We start from the raw sequence: 18,982 nt of genomic DNA on the forward strand, positions 1-18,982 counted from the left end.
AGAGTTTCACTAGTAGTGTGGAGAAGTCTTTATGCTGTAATGTGCAATGAAAATGCATTTAGAAATGTATGTGGGGGACTTCCCTGGTGGCACAGTGGTTAAGAATCCGCCTGCCAATGCAGGGGACATGGGTTCGAGCCCTGTCCGGGAAGATCCCACATGCAGCAGAGCAGCTAAGCCCGTGGGCCACAACTACTGAGCCTGCGCTCTAGAGCCCACGAGCCACAACTACTGAGCCCGTGTGCCACAACTACTGAAGCCCACACACCTAGAGCCTGTGCTCCACAACAAGAGAAGCCACTGCAATGAGAAGCCCGCGCACCGCAACGAAGAGTAGCCCCCACTCGCCGCAACTAGAGAAAGCCTGTGCGCAGCAACGAAGACCCAACGCAGCCAAAAATAAATAAATTTATTTTTTTTAAAATGTATGTGGTATAATTTCAACTATATAACTATATATTTGCATTGAGGAAGGACTGGAAAGAAATATACAATAATGTTAAGTGTAGCTATTACTACCATTTGGTAAAATTTATAGGTCATTTTTATTTTTATAATCTTTAATTTTGTACAATAAGCATATCTTACTTTACAGCGAACCTAATAGACATTGTTGTTACTTTGCCTTCCAGCAGTACTAATGAAGATGAGGATTTGAACCCAGAACAGAAGATAGAAAGGGAGAAGGAAAGGCGGATGGCTAACAATGCCAGAGAACGCTTGCGTGTGCGGGATATTAATGAGGCATTCAAAGAGCTTGGTCGAATGTGTCAGCTTCATTTAAAGAGTGAAAAACCCCAGACAAAACTCCTTATTCTTCATCAGGCCGTGGCAGTCATCCTTAGTCTAGAACAGCAAGTCAGAGGTAAGTAGGTTCAGCAGAGATATGTAACTGTTCTGCTTCCAGTGAGTAGACATTTCTGTGTCCACTCGCTTTTCTGCTTGGGCAGGTTGTTTGTAGGTGCTCCTAGTACTTCTGCCACCGCATCATCCGTATCAGGTTTTCTCTATAATTCTCTCACCTCTGTCTCATTATATAGGTCAATATCTGTAGGCTCAGTGCTTCCCAGAAACCAGTAGGGAGTAACCCTATGAAACAATGCAGTGAACAGCCAGCCTCCTACTCAGCATTAGTGCTTTGTGCCTCTTGTTGACTCTGGTCTCCCACGCTCTTGAATTTACCTGCCTACACCTGTCCTCCAACCTGCTCCTTCCTGTCTTCCCTACTTCTCTGTAGTCAGTTTCTTGCCTGCTTTACCCAGGGCATCTGTGAGGCCCTGGTGGTTAATGGGATGCCTGGTCATGGCCCCTACTGGCTTTGCCCCCTATGGATGTCCTTTATACCCATGTCAATAAGGTGTCAGAGTTTCTTCATTGATTCCTGATCAGGAATGCCATGAGGTTCTTGGGTGAATATGCACTGGCATGCCTGTGTGTCCCTAAGGACAAAAGTGTGGTTCATACAGACTTATCCACTGCTGACTCAGACAGCTCTCCCAACTGTTTTATTTTGATGGAATCTTTTTTTTTTTTTTTTTGGCCACACAGTGCAGGTTGTGAGATCTCAGTTCCCCAACCAGCGATTGAACCTGGGCCATGGCAATGAAAGCCCGGAACCCTAACCACTAGGCCGCCAGGGAACTCCTTGATGGAACCTTGAAGAAGCTTTGAAACTTCATTTTTTGAACAAAGTGTTTATTGTACACCTCCTCTGTCGCAGTCAGCTATGTTCTAGACCCTGGGTTATCAATTAATACAAGCTTCCATCCCTTGAGAGGTTCTATCATCAAGCTTGCTTTTTTGAATATACTTATATATCTTCTTATTCAAAGTTACGAATGCCTCATCCTAAGCCTTTGTGCAAAGAATTTATAGATGTGGCCTTTGATTCCAGACCCCATCTCTAACCTCCCGTCATTGAGAGCAACTTTGTCTTCCTTATTTATTGGGTATTTATATAATATTTTATTTAAAGAAAGTTGGAAAAGAAAAAATAGTAGGAGTGGGCAGATGCTTGACAACTACGACAAGGTCCCTCAGCACTGGTCATAGAAAGAATACTCTTTCTAAGGAAACCAGAGTTAGAGAACTTGAACACATTTTCAGAAAAACATAACACTAGTAATTAATTCATCTATTCCTTTCCCTCCAGTGTTTTTAATGAATAAGAATGATGAATAGATAAAACACTTACCACTAAAACCAGATACTGCTCCTGTTGTCTTTTAAGGCCCTTTAAGTACCTGTAAAGCATACATGTTAATGAAACCTGATCAAGAATTTATAGACTTGGGACTTCCCTGGTGGTCCAGTGGTTAAGACTCGGCACTTCCACTGCAGGGGGCACAGGTTCGATCCCTGGTCAGGGAGCTAAAATCCTGCATGCCGTGTGGCGTGGCCAAAAAAATTTTTTTAATAATAATAAAATATATTTTAAAAAAAAGAAGTTATAGACTCCCTTGTGATATTCATAAAGACAGTCTGATAGCTGCCTCTCATCTGTGGCAGGAGCATTTGTCCCTTGAGCTTTCACTATCTCCTGTCACTTTACCAAATGTTTTTGTTCAATTATGTCTGACATTCAGTGGTCCAAGTATATTCATCCTCCTCCTCAGCAGCCCAATATATTTTCTACCCTGACGCTACCCAGCCTTTTGCTGTCAAGACTGTTGCCTCCATCAGCACTGTGAAAGTTTTACTGTCGGGACAACAGTGGTGCCAGAACTTATTCAGCACCTTTCCTTCTCACGGTTCATTAGAGCTAGAATAAAGTCATTTGTGTTCTTTAAAGTCTTTTTTTTAAGATCAGAGGTACCTACTCTCAGATCCAAGCCATCAAAAATGAGAAATACCTCTGTTTGAAAAAAAGTTATAAACTCCATCATGCCTGGGTGGATCTTATTCATTCATTTGTAAGATTTCACCTTGTCATGATTCCATGCAAGCACCTAGAATAGAAAAGCTGAGTCTGAAAGAGGATCTAACATCTAGGCTTATCCAGCTGCCTACTAACTTTCTGGTCATTGTTATGGGTACTGACTTCTTCACACTATTCTGGAAAGCTCTATATAAGGAGCCATCATTGACTGATTAGAATGAACAAAATTTAGATACACTGAACTGTAACTTCATTAGGGACTGCTTTAATATTCATAAAAGCCTGCCTTCTTCCCACCTCAAACTCTGGGCTTCAAAGCCCAGAGCCTTTATTTTACAGCTTAATGTAAAAGCCGTGGGATCCATGTAAGACTCCTTGAAAGGCTGGCTATCTAACAGAGTTTCGAACCCTTCGTGTAGCCCATAATACCTGTGCCTTGTCTATAGCAGCACCTTCAGAGTTTTGTATAACCGCTCTCCTTCCCTGCACTTTATCTCCAGCAGTTTTGAGTTATTTTGGTAACCTGTTCACCTTTGAAAGCCTCTTCATCCCTGCAGGGGCCCTACGCAGCAGCCCCTGGGCCCAGCAATTTCTATAAAGACATACATTTTGTTTACATGACCTACTTTGGACATCCTCTGGGCTCTCTGGCCACCCCCTTTGGTTTGGGGTAGTGTTCCAAGACCATGTCTAGCTGTCCACAACCTGTCATCCCTAGACAAGTGGATATACCAGGAGGGCAACCAGACCTGGGTCTAGCAGTGCATCCTTCGAGAAAAGCAAGAAGTGGCTTCCCTTCCAAGCCTCAGATTTTGCCAGAGCATTTTTGTGCCTTGGTGCTCCACATATCAAATCCCATATGGCCTCTGTCATTGCCAATTTAAGCCTTTCTATTATCGTGACTATAATTTTACCATTACAGTTTTACTAATCCTCAGCAGATTTCACATACTATCTTCAAGTTTGTCCTCTCAGCTTTACTAAAGATTAAATTAGTGGTCAAACACTTCCTCCTCAAACTCTTTCACAGGTCAGTTTGATAAACTCATTTCTCTTCTGGTGATAATTTAGGGACAATAGAACTATTAGGATCTTAGTTTACTGGTCTCTTAGTTAGTTCGAAGATGAATAAGCTAGGACAGCGGTTCTCAAATCTGGCTGGTCTCAGAATCACCTGAGGCTTTTCCTTTTCCCAAATTTCCAGACCCTACCCTCAGTACATTTAATTCAGTTGCAATGAGATGGTCAAACATAGTAGTCTTAGCATATTCATTGATAATACACCACTCCTTCCTAAATCTCCACTGAAATGAATAAAAATGGCATTAACCCACAAGGATAGAGGGGAGAGAAGATAATAACAAACAAGAGAGCAAAAGTAGATAGAGAAGGGGTAACTGACTTACTTAGAAGAAATTAAATGGAACAGAGAGGAATACCAGCAAGAAGCAGAACATTTTGCCTTACAGGGTCCCTGTCCCCTGAAAGCCTCTGGACTTTGGAGGTACTAATTATTGGAAAAAGCAGAAGTCAGGCATCAGACCTGAAAACAGAAAGATTCATTGGAGGTTTGCTATGGAAAGTTGGATCCCTAAGTCTCCTCTGTACTTCATATTGCTTCTGCCCTCTTTTCCCTTCCACCATAGAAGCCAGGAGGATTATCTTTAGCAAAAAGTGAAATCTGAAAGGCTGCAAATCTGAAACACCAAGAGGAGCAGAGAAAGAGTGAAGTATGAAGCTGAACAGTGAGACCTGCAGCCCTGTGTCCTGCTTTGCTTTCCTAATGCTGGCAACAAAGTATATTAATTCTATCCTCAAGGAATTGGGATAATTCTTTTCTAAAGAAATTAAAATACTCTAGAGAAAAGACCTCCAGATTTAGGAATTCCTGAGTAATAATTTCTCACTTTTGGATTACCATAGAGTAATAAAGCCCACCAGTTGATGTCTTACTTCTAATATTAAAGGACAGCCAAAGATTTAAGAAAAACCACCATGAAAAAGAGAAATTGAGATCAAACCAAACAAAAAAGAAAGAAGAAAACAGAGACATGCAAAAAGCATTGGGAAACTTTTTTTTAAAAAAACTAAAATTAATATCTTCTAATAAGAGAAAATGTATGCATAAAAGAGAAAGAAGCCATGAAAAAGAAATTCAGATGATACGATAGCAGAAAAAATATAGTAGAGAAGTTAGCTGATAGAGCTGAGAAAAATCTCCTAGAAAGAGATGAAAAATAGGAGAGAAGAACTAATAAAATTAGGGGGGATCAATGTAGAAGTCCAACATCTGACCAATAGGATTAGCAGAGTAAGAGCAGAAGAGAGCAAAGGGGATTATCATGGCAATAATACAGGAAATTTACCAGTACTAAAGAGTACGTGTCTCAAGATTGGTAAACTCTAATCTTGTGTTAAGAATAATGATTTTAGGACTTCCCTGGTGGTGCAGTGGTTAAGAATCCACCTGCCAATGCAGGGGACACGGGTTCGAGCCCTGGTCCGGGAAGATCCCACATGCCGCAGAGCAACTAAGCCCGTGTGCCACAACTACTGAGCCTGCACTCTAGAGCCCATGAGCCACAACTACTGAGCCCACGTGCCACAACTACTGAAGCCCACACGCCTAGAGTCTGTGCTCCACAACAAGAGAAGCCACTGCAATGGGAAGCCAGCTCACCGCAACATAGAGTAGCCCCCGCTCAATGCAACTAGAGAAAGCCCGTGCACAGCAATGAAGACCCAATGCAGCCAAAAAATAAATAAATAAATTTTTAAAAAATAATAATGATTTTAATAATTACTTCAAGTTGAAGTGTATCATCATGAAATTTCTGAGCATCCAGGTTAAAAAGAATATCCTAAAGCTTTTAGAGACAAAATTTAAATAGCTCAGAGACAAAGGAACAAGATTCAACATGTCATCAGAGTTCTGAAGAAGTAGTGCTGGATTCCAGGAGACAGTGGAACAATACCTTCAAAATTCTGAGGAAACATCACTTTCAACCTCGTATTCAATATCTAGCCAAACTATTAATTAAAATGTAAAGATAGGATAAAGATAGTTCAGATATGCAAAGACTTTAAAATTTTACCTCCCATGTACACTTTCTGAGGAAGCATCTGGAACATATGCTTAGGCCAAATGAGGACGTAATCAACAAAGACAAAGGCATAGGATTTGGGAAAGAAAGGATCTAACGCATGGGAGCAGCAAAAGAAAATCCCATAACAAGAACTACTAGGCCTAGAAAAGAACCAGTTTACATTGAAAATAGAAGACTATTAGCTGTGGAAGAAAGGTTTACAGGGAAAGAAGATGGAATTAATAGATAGTATGATATGTTTGAGATTTTAGGAAGAAATATTGAGAGCCATTTGTTAGATCTAGTAGAGCATTTCGGGGGGGGGGGGAAGAATTACTAACAAATGAAAAGCAAAGCAACTATTAACTACAGGAAAAACAGTCATATGAACAAGGAAACAATATAAAATTCTTGACTTGCAAGTATGTCCACATAGATATAATAACAAATATTTACCTAGTCATAATATTGAAGAAGTGACTGTTGCATTAGCCAAATATTGTGCTATAAACATGTTAAGAAGATGATATTATAGAGAGGCAAGTCCTCAGCCACATACCAGAGGGTAATAAACCCTTAATAGAAATGTAAGAAAGACAGTTGCTTCTTATGCTCCGCACATAATGTCTGACTTCTTCTTACCTCTGTATCAAGCCTTCCTGGCTACTTAACATGTTTGCCATGGCCTGCTCACACAGACCAGGAAGTATGAAGCAACAGCACTAGCTTTTGCTTTTGCTTTTTTGGATCAAAGCTCACTAACTTCACATTTCATAGAGCTTACTGTAGTATTCTCTTGGTTCTTCCAGCCCTGAGTGTTGTCTGACTCATTGTAGGAGTCTACAAAATCTTGCCTAACTTGAGTTTTTGGTTCTGGTCCTTTCCAGCTATTCTGATCATGCTTCCTAGAGTCTTAGTAAGCTAAGAGCAATGTTCCATTGTAAGAGAAATGTGAGAATGTTTCAATTAGAAAACGTTGAAATCTTTCTCCTCTTTGGATTTCACATGTTAATTTGTGCCCCCTTTTCAGTCTCTCTGGTCATTGTTTGAGACTATTGCCTACACAGTAAAGGAGATATGATACCTAATGAAAGACAGACTTCTCTTATTTGTCAGAGGTACACAATTCCTTGTTAAGAAAGCAGCTCCTGGGACTTCCCTGGTGGTCCAGTGGTTAAGACTCTGCACTTCCAGCGCAGGGGGCACAGGTTTGATCCCTGGTTGGAGAACTAAGATCCCACGTGCCACACGTGGTGTGGCCAAAAAAATAAAATTAAATTAAAATTAAAAAGTGAAAGCAGGGGCTTCCCTGGTGGCGCAGTGGTTGAGAGTCTGCCTGCCAGTGCGGGGGACACGGGTTCGGGCCCTGGTCTGGGAAGATCCCACATGCCGCGGAGCGGCTGGGCCCGTGAGCCACAATTACTGAGCCTGCGCGTCTGGAGCCTGTGCTCCACAACAAGAGAGGCCGCAATGGTGAGAGACCCGCGCACCGCGATGAAGAGTGGCCCCCGCTTGCCGCAACTAGAGAAAGCCCTCGCACAGAAATGAAGACTCAACACAGTCATAAATAAATAAATAAATAAATAAATAAAAGAACATGAATTTCTTTTAAAAAAAAAAAAAAAAAGTGAAAGCAGCTCCTAATATTTTTACATAATGATGGACATGCCGATTTCTACTACTAGTTATCCTGATAAATTAAGTAAGAGTGTACCTTCCTTTCTTCATTGCCTCCTCAGAGTTGTATAGGCTTCATGTCTTTTCCTAAATGCAGGGACTTCGATGATGAAATGTTATCACGTATGAGTAAAAATAGAGTCAGTAAATTTACCATAATAAAGTCTTTTGTCTACTTTTTTTAAACTCAGAAGTGAACTATAAATGTGTTTTGAAATATGCACATTCAAATATGTTTTTACTTTCCTTGAAAAAGGAAATACATTAAAAAAAAAAAAAGCTCTGCTATGTTGCATTCAGCTTGGGCCATCATTGCAAGAAAATCTAACATGTAAAAAAAATACAACTTATACAAAATATTGTTTTCATTACAGACTAAGTTTAAGTGGTCTTTTTATATTATATTCATTAACACATTTTTAATCAGTTTATAAAAATAAGTGTAACAACTTTTAACTGATACTGTATGTTATAAACTGAAACAAAAAACTACACCAGGAACTGTCATGGGTTAGATATCTTGTACTTAAAACTCATTTAAAGAAGTTATAACAGGAACTGTAGTTCCTAAGTAGATTTTCATTCAGTGGGTTTTAAGTTCAGTGGATTTTCTTTATCTTTATTTCATATGGTAATATCCCACACTTTAAGCTCCTTTGAAAATGCCCACATCAGAAGTTCCATTCAGTCTTCTCTGCTGTCTCATATACAAAGCAGTAAAGGTTTTTATAACCCTCTCAATCACACCCCCAACTGTAGAAAGAACATCTCAATCATCTCCTTCTGCATATAAATCAAAGGAGAAAAGCAGGATATACTCAGGCTACCTCTCTTCCTGGAGGGGTTGGCACATTTCCTATAGAGGAATGGCTGAGGGTGTGTCTTAGTTTATCATTTTCTGAACTGGTAGAATTCTAGATAAAGCACAGATGTCCCTCTCCAGCACATAGAGAATGTCAGCATTCATAACAGTTCAATGTATCATATCTTCACAGGACACTGAGGAGATTCGGTAGACTAATAACAGCATTTGCCACAGTGTTTGGATGAAGCAGGAAAAGAACTACTTTAAGATATTGATGTAGATCAAGTCAAACCCTGGAAAACTAAATCATAAGAAGAAAACACAAAATGGTCAGAAAGAAGTATAAGTTTTAAGGCTCAGTTAATGCTGAGGTTTTATGTAAGCATATCATTGTTGCCTCTGAGGTTATTCATTATGGGAATGGAATTACACAGAGATTGGTAATCCCCACAGATAGAAAAAATAACAGCCATTTGTTCAGTTTAAGACCCAGGAGTCCATGATTCATAACTTCTGTCTCTAATGATAAAATTATTTTTCCCTATTTCAGAGAGGAACCTTAACCCCAAAGCAGCCTGCCTTAAGAGAAGGGAAGAAGAAAAAGTTTCTGCCGTATCGGCAGAGCCACCAACCACACTGCCAGGAACCCATCCTGGGCTTAGTGAAACTACCAACCCTATGGGTCATATGTAAACATCAGCCAGGTAAGTATGGGTATGAAAAGAAAGTACAGGGAAGTCCCCTGATTCATCTTAAACTGAGTTAGAACCTTTGAACAGAATTCTCTGGTAGCACTGGTCATGGTAAAGGTCACGTGTAATTTGGAATCCAACAGCTTACCTTTCTGTTACATAGTTAGAGAGCCCATGTCATTTTATACCAAATTACTGTTCTCTTCAAAATGTGATACTATCCTTTGATTCATAAAGAACTTTGGGCTCTCATGTTCTGGATCATCATGTATACTCCCTCACATGAATATTATTCTGATCCAAGAAGAAAACAGTGCAATGACTCATCTATCAAAAAATACTTTTGCTACCACTCATGGTCCTCACTTTTCTACTCAGAAGTACTTGATGGCATCGTCAGCCAGTTTTCTGTTAACCATCTACCTCTTCTCTATCATGAAATCTTCATGCACAGAACAGTTATTGCTTGCTTCCATTTGGATCATTAATGGAAGTGTGTAATACGCATGTTCCTTCCCCTGTAAGAATATTAGTTACACCTTGTGGAATCTATTAAAGAATGTCGAGGTGTTGTATATGATAGAATCAGAACGTCCTTCTCTTGGGAATTTTACTTGTTGAAAGACTCTTCTTTTTATCTTCCTCTTCATGAACTAAACAGTTTGCTTCTTTGTGATTTTTCTTTTTTTTAACAAAGTGACAACAGTAGTAGGAGGTTGTTGCCCAAGTAATTAGATAATGTGAACCATCTTTTTCTTAACTATGTACATTCATATTATCTGTAAGTTGTAAAGTTAATATTTGGGTGACAGAAATTAATACAGACCATAATTAAATATTTGGGTCAGTAGCAAAATATAGCTAGCAGCATGGATTAGGAATAGAACTGGTAACTTCATTTTTATAATCTGCCTTCAGCAGTGTATAGTTCTTTTCCTAGTTTCATCAGCAGAGTAAAAGCAGTAAGTAAAAGTAAATGGATGGGAGGTTTGGAGCAGGAAAAAAATACTGAGTGCAATTTCATTTTGTCAGCTTTGTGACTATCTCATTTTGAGCTGAAAGTTTGGAATTTGATAGAATATTTTGTAAACTACAAAGATTAGTCAATAACTCACCTTTTCCTGAAGAAATTGATTTCCTACCACCTCTTCATATATCCTTCTTAGGATCAAACTAGACCAAAACGGAAGATTTCATTTGGGGACAGAGGAGGAAGTATTGATGTAATTATTTAAAATGTGTCAGTTATAATTCTAACATTAGCACACTGGAAAGAAACCCTGTCATCTCTCCCACCAAAACAAAAAACGAAAAAACAGCTATAACAGACTGTGCATGTCAAAGGGGCTTTATTTAGGCAAGAGCTAGTTAAATTACAGGTCCTCTAAAACCCATGCCATTGCTTCATGTTCTGTGGAAACTATAGAATATCATGAAAAAATATTTTTATTCAAAAATAAGTTTTGAAGTCTTTAAAATAAATACAGGCAAGTGTTTCTTGGTGCAAAAGTGACTTTCTAAGTTGGCAGATTATGTAGAGGTACCTTCCTGTGGTCGGGTACCAGCTAACCACCAGGCTGTGAGAAGAGCACTTCACGTTCAGCTGTCACGTTTACCTCAGAGCCTGGGTCTTCTTTTTTTGTCTCTCTAGTTTGTTGTACCCATTTCCTGTTATTCTCTTCCCAGTCTCTCTCTAGCTCTTTCTCCGTCAACTTCTCTCCCTACCTCACATCTCTCTTCTCCCCTACCGTTTACTTCCTGTTCTTTCACTGTTTCTGTATCTCCTACTCTTTCATAGCTCTATCCTTATCTCTGTTATGAAGAAATTCCCCCGCTTTAGGTTAAAATTAAACCTTGAGCATTCTCACCTATCAGAAAGAATTCTTTTTTAAAAGGGAGTGGGGAGAGGTTTCAAGGTTATATAAGAAATGTAGTAAATGCACTTTGTTCCATAAGATTTCAAAGGCTAGTGTTTATTATATTAAAATAAGTCTTAAAGATTGCTAATTTCATAAAGGTGGTGATCTGGTTTCATCTGACAACCTTCAATTCTTTATAGAACTGGATAGCAGCAGATTAAAACCAGCAAGAGACTGGGCAGCAGGAAAACGACTGCTAGAATCAGAATGGCTGATAAATGACCACAGAATGCATCACTCTAATATAAAACCATACTGTGGCCCTTGTTTAATAAGGAGGTGAAAAGTATGATTCTTCCTAAAGCTATTTCCATCCAAAATGGCTGAAATGGGAAATTTCAGAGCTACTACTATGTATATTAAGAATATAAACATAAAATTTGTACTAATACAGTAAATTTTCTTAATAAATTCATTGAACAAACACTTACTGAGGACCTACCATGGACCAGTAACTGAAACCAATGTGAAAATGAATTCAGAATGGTCCCTGCCCTCAGAAACTTTCAGTTTAGAGGAGATAGATGTAAACAGTTAACACAGTACAGTGGACTGGATGTAGCAATAAATATATGCTTTAACTTCTCTCCACTGAGAACTGGATGAGTAGAACCTCAGAGCTCAGGTATTGCCAACCTGAATGTTGCCAAAATTAAGGTTTGCATAATTACCACAGCTGTTATATAATCCTCTATCTTGTGATTCTATAATTACATGATCTCCTTTAAAAATCTTACCACATACATCAAGTAAAACCAGTTACACCTTAAAAGAAAAAACCTCATTTATAAGTCATGTAGCCGACTGCTAATTTAGTGTAAACCTGGGTATAAATGAGGAATACCAACTTGTTTTTTGTTTTGTTTTGTTTTGTTTCTGGGGAGGTGTTTATTTTTAACCGTGATGTCCTAATTGGTTCTATTCTCTCCCTTGGCTCTCCCTGCCACAGTTCCAGAGTTATCAGTAGGCTAGATAGAAGGTGACCTCTCCTCATAAGGACTTGGACAACTCAGATTATCTGAAGACACAAACCTGATAGGAGGGAGAAGAAAAAACAAAACACTTGAAGCAAGAAATGCAAATGTAATCCTACGATCAAAGCAGCTGGTCAACACTTCCATCAGAAGTGAAGATAGGAAGCTCATCAGACAGAACATCAGCCCATGAGATGTTCGCAACGTATCATTTTGTTGCAAACAGTGTGTCGCTTCTGCACAATCAGAGACTGTCTCGATCTCTCCACTCACCGTGGAAGTTGCCTTGTGCCTAAACTGAATTGACAAATGCATTGTAACTACAAATTTTATTTATTGTTACGGAACTGTAAGGTCTACATATAAAGGGAAAAAGTTAATGTGGAAAGCTGATCTCCACTCAGCTGATGCCAGCATTAGTTAAAGCTGTTCACGTGCAGAGAACAAAGCAGTGACAACCATTGGCCCTTAGCATTCCCGGCATACCTATTAGTGTCTTAAAAAGGAAGGGAAAAGTCTTTTGTTGCCCTCTCCTATCCTTTTGCCATATGAATAGTGTTTTCCAAGAAATAGGAAAATATTACTCAGTATAGCATTTCTCTCGCGCTCATTTTTTCATTCATTTTTATTTTTTCTTTGTGGGTGTTGTATTTGGTCTCTGAATCTGAATAGCTATGGTCACAGTCCAGAATCCTCCATGTAGCCCTATGTGCTTTGCATATTTACCTTACAGAGATAAGCAGAGACCATCTGTGACCATAGCCTAGCTAAGATTTTAAAAGGGGAAATTTTGTCCCCTATATTTTCCCCCAAATAAATATTGCTTTATTTCTAATAATAACAAGACTTTTCAAGCTTCTAGGTTTCATAGTAAAGCTTGTAATAGAAAGAAGTGTAAATTACAAGGGAAGAATTTACTTTTTAGAAATTGCTTTGTTTTCCAAGCAGTTAAGTACTACATATAGTACTTATAAAGTGTTAGCTGTAAGTAAGCACAAAATGGATTTAAAATACAAAGAAGATTTTCAGGCTGTGATTACGTTGAACATAACAACCCAGTAGTCACCAAGGCAGGTAGTGTGATAAATGAACACACCACTCTGAGGCTAATTACCTAATGGAATACAAGAGCAATGGTCACCCATGTGTCCTTATTCTAGCCTTTATTTCTCTGTCATTTGGATGGCTGGTTAGTGGGGAGGAATTCAGTGGGTGATGTAATCAACTGCAAACCATCTGCCCTGTCCCAAGAAGATGAGCCAGATTAGCATTAAACCAGTCCTTGTCAGTCCATCTTAATACTGTGCATTAAGGCACCCCTCTGTCTCTAATCCTTAAGAGTTTTCTTTTAAGACATAATAATCACTTTGAACTTCCATGAAACCTGTCTTCCACCACAACAACCCTGGGAGAGAAAAACATGCTAAACAAGGTTGTCTTGGCTTCATAATTCCTTATAGCCAATATCAACAAGGGCAATCAGCACACAGAAGAAAGGACCCAAATCACTATGTAACTTAAAGATTTCTGTTAATTTGAAAGAACAAAAACAATTAAGACAGAACTTCAGATTCTCCAATCAGGATGATTCCTAACAAATCAGTCTTTGGTGAACGTAGTGGACTTTTTGGTAACTTTAATTTGCCTATATTCTCCAGTTACATCAGACTCTCTCTGTGGCCTTGTTCTTCATTTCAGTGTTAATCAGCTAAAACAGAAGTTGTTGCTTATGATGTGTGAGTGAACATATGCCACTGCCTGGCCTTTTTTCTTCGGAGCTTGTTGTCTTTTTCGCTATATTAGACTTTGCAGTATGCCCAGAAGCTTTCCTTCATAAAATAGAAAGAAAAAAACATTTGGCTTATTTTTCACTGTAGCTAGTCTTTTATACAATAATCTTGTAAGAAAATTTCTTGAATTCTAAATATTACTCTTTCTAGATTTTTGAAATCGAAAAGTTTTCAGTAAAAAGTTTCTTACTTTATTTTATTATATTAGGTAGTAAAAATGTAGGGTTATTTACCATAACCTGTTCATTAATATCAGAAATTTACAATAGCATTTTAAGACCATAGTAGAATTCTAGCATACCGTGTAGTACCTATGGAGTATTGTAAGAGCTAATTGTCCGAGATGAATTGCTTCTCATCTTGTTCTCCAGTTTCCATTGTTGGTTTATTGCAGATTTGTATCCTGTGTCAAATTCAAGGTATTATTGATAAACCTTTTGAACCAGCAGCAAGAAGTTCAAAATTTTTTCTGTCACTGTAACAGAAAACACAATATGTATATAACATTTATGTAGCAATAAATGTGCCATCTTTTTTTTTAACATAGTAAACTAGTGAGTTTTTTACATTCCTCTCTCAAACAGTAATGCATTTTGGTTTTTTTTCCTCCATCTCATTGCTCCCAGGAATGCTCACACTGCTTTTCTTTCTTTTCTCCCAGCTTTCTTGAGATATAGTTGACATATAATATTGTGTATGTTTAAGATGTAGAACGTCATGATTTGATATATGTATATATTGCAAAATGATTACCACAGCAAGGTTAGTTAACACATCACCTTACATAGTTCCTTTTTTGTGTGTGTGGCAAAAATGTTTAAGGACCACGCTGCTTTTCTTATGTGCATTGTCTGTGACCTTATCTGGGAAACCCATCAGGACAGAATCAGACTTGTAGAACTAAGCTGCTAATCTAGTCTATAGCTTCTCTGGGTTATATGTTTCTCCTCTTGCCCTCTCTACTGATAGTGGCCTTTTAGCCTTTTCCTGAAGGTTTACCAATGGTGATTAGTAGTTAAAATCTGCTTATTTGTAGATCTACAGAAAAACGAAGAAGGAAAAGGACTCAAATGAAGCTTTTCAAATTAACATTCTTTGAAGCACTTTCACATGTTTTATGTCCCTTTTCTCACAAAAAGCCTATCTCATAATTAGGAGATGGTATTATTTACTGTTCTCAGATTCAAAGTTCTGCTCTTATCCCAGTTTTCACATACAGCCCCACTCCACCCCCCTGCCAAAAATATGCATAGTGATTATCCACAAGGACTTCAGCCAAGCAAGAGCCTAAAATAAACAGTGGATGAACTTTTTTGGACAAACTTTCGTAGGGCCTATATGTGAGACACCCGAGATCATCATCACACCCTCTTGGGATCCTGGCAAATTGCTTCTCTTGGTGAATTATGAAATCCACTGTTCACATTGGAGGCCCAACAGATCATTTTACTTGTAGGAGTTGATGAAAACAAATATTTTAGTTTGATTTTTCTTTATAAAAATTGATAAATAAAAAAGCTCTATCTAAGAATAAAACATAGAATATTAGAGTTAAATGAAATCTGGAGACCATCTCGTCAACCACCTCATTAATAGATTTATAAAAACTGAGGCCCAGAGAGGTTGTATGTCTCCAAAAGCACATAACTAGTAACAGATCAAGACACTTAAAACTTGTCCTACAAAATCTTCTTGCCTTTACTTTTTGTCCTTTGTCTTTATAGATTTTTAGGCCAATTCTATTTAGTGGCTTCACTTTTTTCTCTCCTCTACTACATTTTTTTCTTTCGTTTTTCTCTCCTCTAGTTCATATATTTTTTCTTCCATGGAAACTCAAAATTTAAATGTACATCACGTCATGTGTGCATGCATGTGTGCATGCATGTGTGTGTGTCAAAGGTTAAAGAGTATTAGCTTTGGCATCAAACAGTCCTCGATTCAGTCCAGGCTCGACATCTAGTTAGCTCCATTTCCTTATCTGAAAAATGGAGATACATATTAGAATTGTGTAAGTATTGAATGAAACAATGTATGGAAAGCTCTTACCTTGGTTCCTGTCACATAAGTACTCAATAAATGATAAATATTTTTTAAATAAATAGTAGCTCTCCTTTTAACCAGCTCCCAGGAAGATTCTTCTTCAGCCATCCTGCGTGAGAGGTAAATGGTGGTAAAAACAACCCCAAGAAGATGTCAACCCATCTTTGCAGGAGTCTGCATTCTTTGGGGGCAAGCCAGTGAAACATGTTCAATGCCCTCCCGTTGGGTACGTTGTATGAGGGCTTTTTTTTAAACCTTCACATTTCAAAAGAGTGAGCCAGTAGGCTTTGCCCAGTCACACTTCATGGGTTGGCAGCTAAGTCATTTTGGGTCCGCAGGAAGTAGATACCAAGATAGAAGTGCAAGGGATTTACTGGAGGTAGTACCTGGGGGAAACAAAAGGGACAGGCAGGAATCAGGAGTAATTAGGGATGGGCTTCAGACCATGATGCAGGTCTGACATCTGTGAAAGAAGGGGAGAGGAAGGCGGATTAGGTAAGGAGAACCTCAGACTGCCTGTAGCTCTGGACAAAGTCCTGAGGTCCAAGAAGATTGCCCATTGAGGAGTCTTGTGTTGGACAGAAGTGGTAAGGTGCCAGTGTCCCTGTGGTGGGCAGTCACCTGGGAGCTACCTGAGAAGACAGGCCTCAGTTTGAAAACTCCAAAGTTCTGCACTTGGAGGCTGAGAGCTAACTGCACTCCCCTGACTGGTTATCCCTTGAAGGGAGGTCTCAGAGGTGCACCTCAATGGCTTTCACAGCACCTCATTGCTACTTGCTACAGAACTGGCAGAACAAAACCCAAGGGTCTTCTGCAGTCACTGGGACCACAGCTGACCTCAGCAGGCTCATCAGTATTTCAAAAACTGCAATTCTTTCTCCCCTGGCATTGTGCCGTCAAGGAAACCTACATGTGTTATCAAGAAGGACAGTTCCATTCCTCCTCCATTTTCATGGGCCATTATGTAGGCTGGTATATAATCTGGGTCTGAGTCCCTAAAGTTGCTGTGTTATTCTGGTGTTCTTCACAGGACATTGTGATAGTCCCTGTCTTCTGGGTCAGTGGATGGTCCACAGGGTCTTTGTGGCAACCTGGCTTTGGAAGGCCACAATGTCCTCATTGTTTTGAGGTGTTTCCGTATGCTGCCCCCAGCCCCCGGAGCTCTTACCTCTGTCCTGTACTTGGGGCATGTTCGTGTAAGTAGAAATATCTTTCTTGTCTTCTTTTTCTTTCCCTTTTTAATCATTTATTCCAGAAGACATCCTTAAAGGGCTCTTCTGTTCCCTTTTGGCCTAGACCGCTAATCTCCCAGAACTGATGTGGGGCACTGCTGCACGCAGCCAGGTTCTCCTTTCTCACTCCTGAGGGTGGGTGCCCCCCTAGACAGGGTGCCTGGCTGTGTGGTCTCTCAAGGCCATTTTAGCCTTGGAAACTGCAAGCACAATGCCCAAAGCTTCCAAGCCTGTTAAAGCCTGTGAAAATGCAACCTGAAAAATATTGTGCCAAAAGATTAAAAAACTGCAAAAATGAAATTAATTTTAAAGACAATTACAAAAATCATTTCAAATTTTTATAGCAAAATAAAATTACTATATAATGTGGGATTTGAGCTCATTTAATATATTTTTATACATACATACATATATATATATATGTATATATACACACACACACACACATATGATGGAAAGGCCTTAAACACCTTCCAAAGGTTTAACACCTTGGGTTCCTTCAAGTCCAGTCTCTTTCATTTAATACATTTGTCTTTGGTTTCTTAATAACCTTAGGAAGACGTACAACCGCGTCTTCCCCTCGAGGTGAGGACCACCGGTGTATCTCTGAAGATCTAACCTGCCTAGGCTGTGAGAACCCCCAGAGACAGCACGAGTTTTTTAGAAGCGCTAAACAGACCACTCTTCCCCTGCTTCCAGGGTGAGTTCTTCCTGAGTCCCTTGCAGCCCTATGAGATTTTTTGCTTTCTCCCACTTCTCTGGCCTTCTTCAGCTCCTTCCTACAAGCCTGAGTTCTCTCCTGGTCCTTGTTGAACTGAGGTGGTAGCCCAGTGTTGGGAGCAAGCCCGGCGCAGGGCCTCTGGTCCGCAAGCTGGAGGGATCACCTTGTCCTGAAACACACCCAGCCATCAGCTGTGATAGATTTCCTCCGTCTGAGTACTCCCAGTGGTCACCCTCACAACTCAGGGAAGCTGGATGATGTTCCAAAGCAGCACAGTAATGAAGCTCTGGCCCCTGCCTTGCAGGGCTGTGGGCATTGGGAAGTCCTACTTATGGGGCCACCTCACACTCAAGCTCCAGCCCCAGGAGCCTCTCCTGACACCTCCATCCTGTCGGGCTGAGCCACCACACCCACTCATTCCAGGCCACCCAGAGGTCATCCTGCCTCGCCCCCAGTAAAGCCTGTGCTGAAAGAGCTCCCTCTTTCAGCAGGTAGGTATTGATCCACCCTGATAGTGCAAGGAGCTTGATCTCACCCCGAACTGGCAGAGATTAATTAGCTTGATTCCCAAGCATAATCCCTAATTAGGCACAGGAAGAAAGGAAAGAAAACACAAAGGAACTATTCTTCTTCTGTCCCAGAGGGGGAGGGGGAGGAGCAGGAAACCGAGGAAGAAGCAGGTAAACATATTCCAGCACCTGAGTGCCTACTCCCAACCAACACAAGAGCACAAACATTGCTGAGGAGGGGGTGTCTTCCTGCAAGGATCTCATATGAAAATGTGCCTTTAGTTTCTTTGTTTTGCTCCCTGCCTAATGATGCACAGGAAGGTGCGATTAAGCGCGTCGCTTTGAAGTACGTGCTGTAGGCTTGCTCAGCCTCCAGGGGCTGAGGTTGCCGCAGGGGAGAATTCAGCTCCGTTGGGCTGGGAGAGAAAGGTTGGATGGGGAGGGGATAATCGCCCTGAGACCCAAGTACAGATAGTGAAAGGAAACATTTCCTGCAGCTGAGGAGGGGGCACCCCTTCCAGGGCCCAAGAGGGGGCTCTTGTCTAACCCTTGGAAATGAATTGTCCGAGGAGACACACGTGCTGACAAAGCAAGAGACTATTGGGAAGGGGCGCCCAGGCGGAGAGCAGCTGGGTAAGGGAACCCAGGAGAACTGCTGT

General features: G+C 40.1%; 1 protein-coding gene and 1 long non-coding RNA gene across 11 annotated transcripts in view; one reads left to right on the forward strand and one right to left on the reverse strand.

Moving 5' to 3' along the window:
• The window catches only part of TCF12 (transcription factor 12), a 371,281-nt gene extending 356,918 nt beyond the window's left edge, over positions 1-14,363 (forward strand). For 9 of the 10 annotated variants that reach the window (XM_082388101.1, XM_082388100.1, XM_082388102.1 and 6 more), the window contains 3 exons: positions 633-865; positions 8,997-9,150; positions 12,007-14,363. In XM_082388101.1, coding sequence (XP_082244227.1) covers positions 633-865; positions 8,997-9,139 — 376 coding nt within the window. In that variant the 3' untranslated portion in view covers positions 9,140-9,150; positions 12,007-14,363. The remainder of the gene's footprint in view (positions 1-632; positions 866-8,996; positions 9,151-12,006) is intronic. The other variant, XM_082388103.1, reaches the window with a different exon arrangement.
• LOC309626865 lies at positions 13,654-18,980 on the reverse strand. The gene is made up of 2 exons (XR_014243456.1): positions 17,030-18,980; positions 13,654-16,247 (listed from the first exon to the last, which is right to left on the reverse strand). It is a non-coding gene; the product is annotated as an uncharacterized lncRNA (long non-coding RNA).
• Positions 18,981-18,982: the final 2 nt, after the last annotated feature.

Source organism: Balaenoptera borealis (assembly GCF_965194805.1).
Source record: "Balaenoptera borealis genome assembly, chromosome: 3".
In the NCBI taxonomy this organism is placed as follows: Eukaryota; Metazoa; Chordata; class Mammalia; order Artiodactyla; family Balaenopteridae; genus Balaenoptera; species Balaenoptera borealis.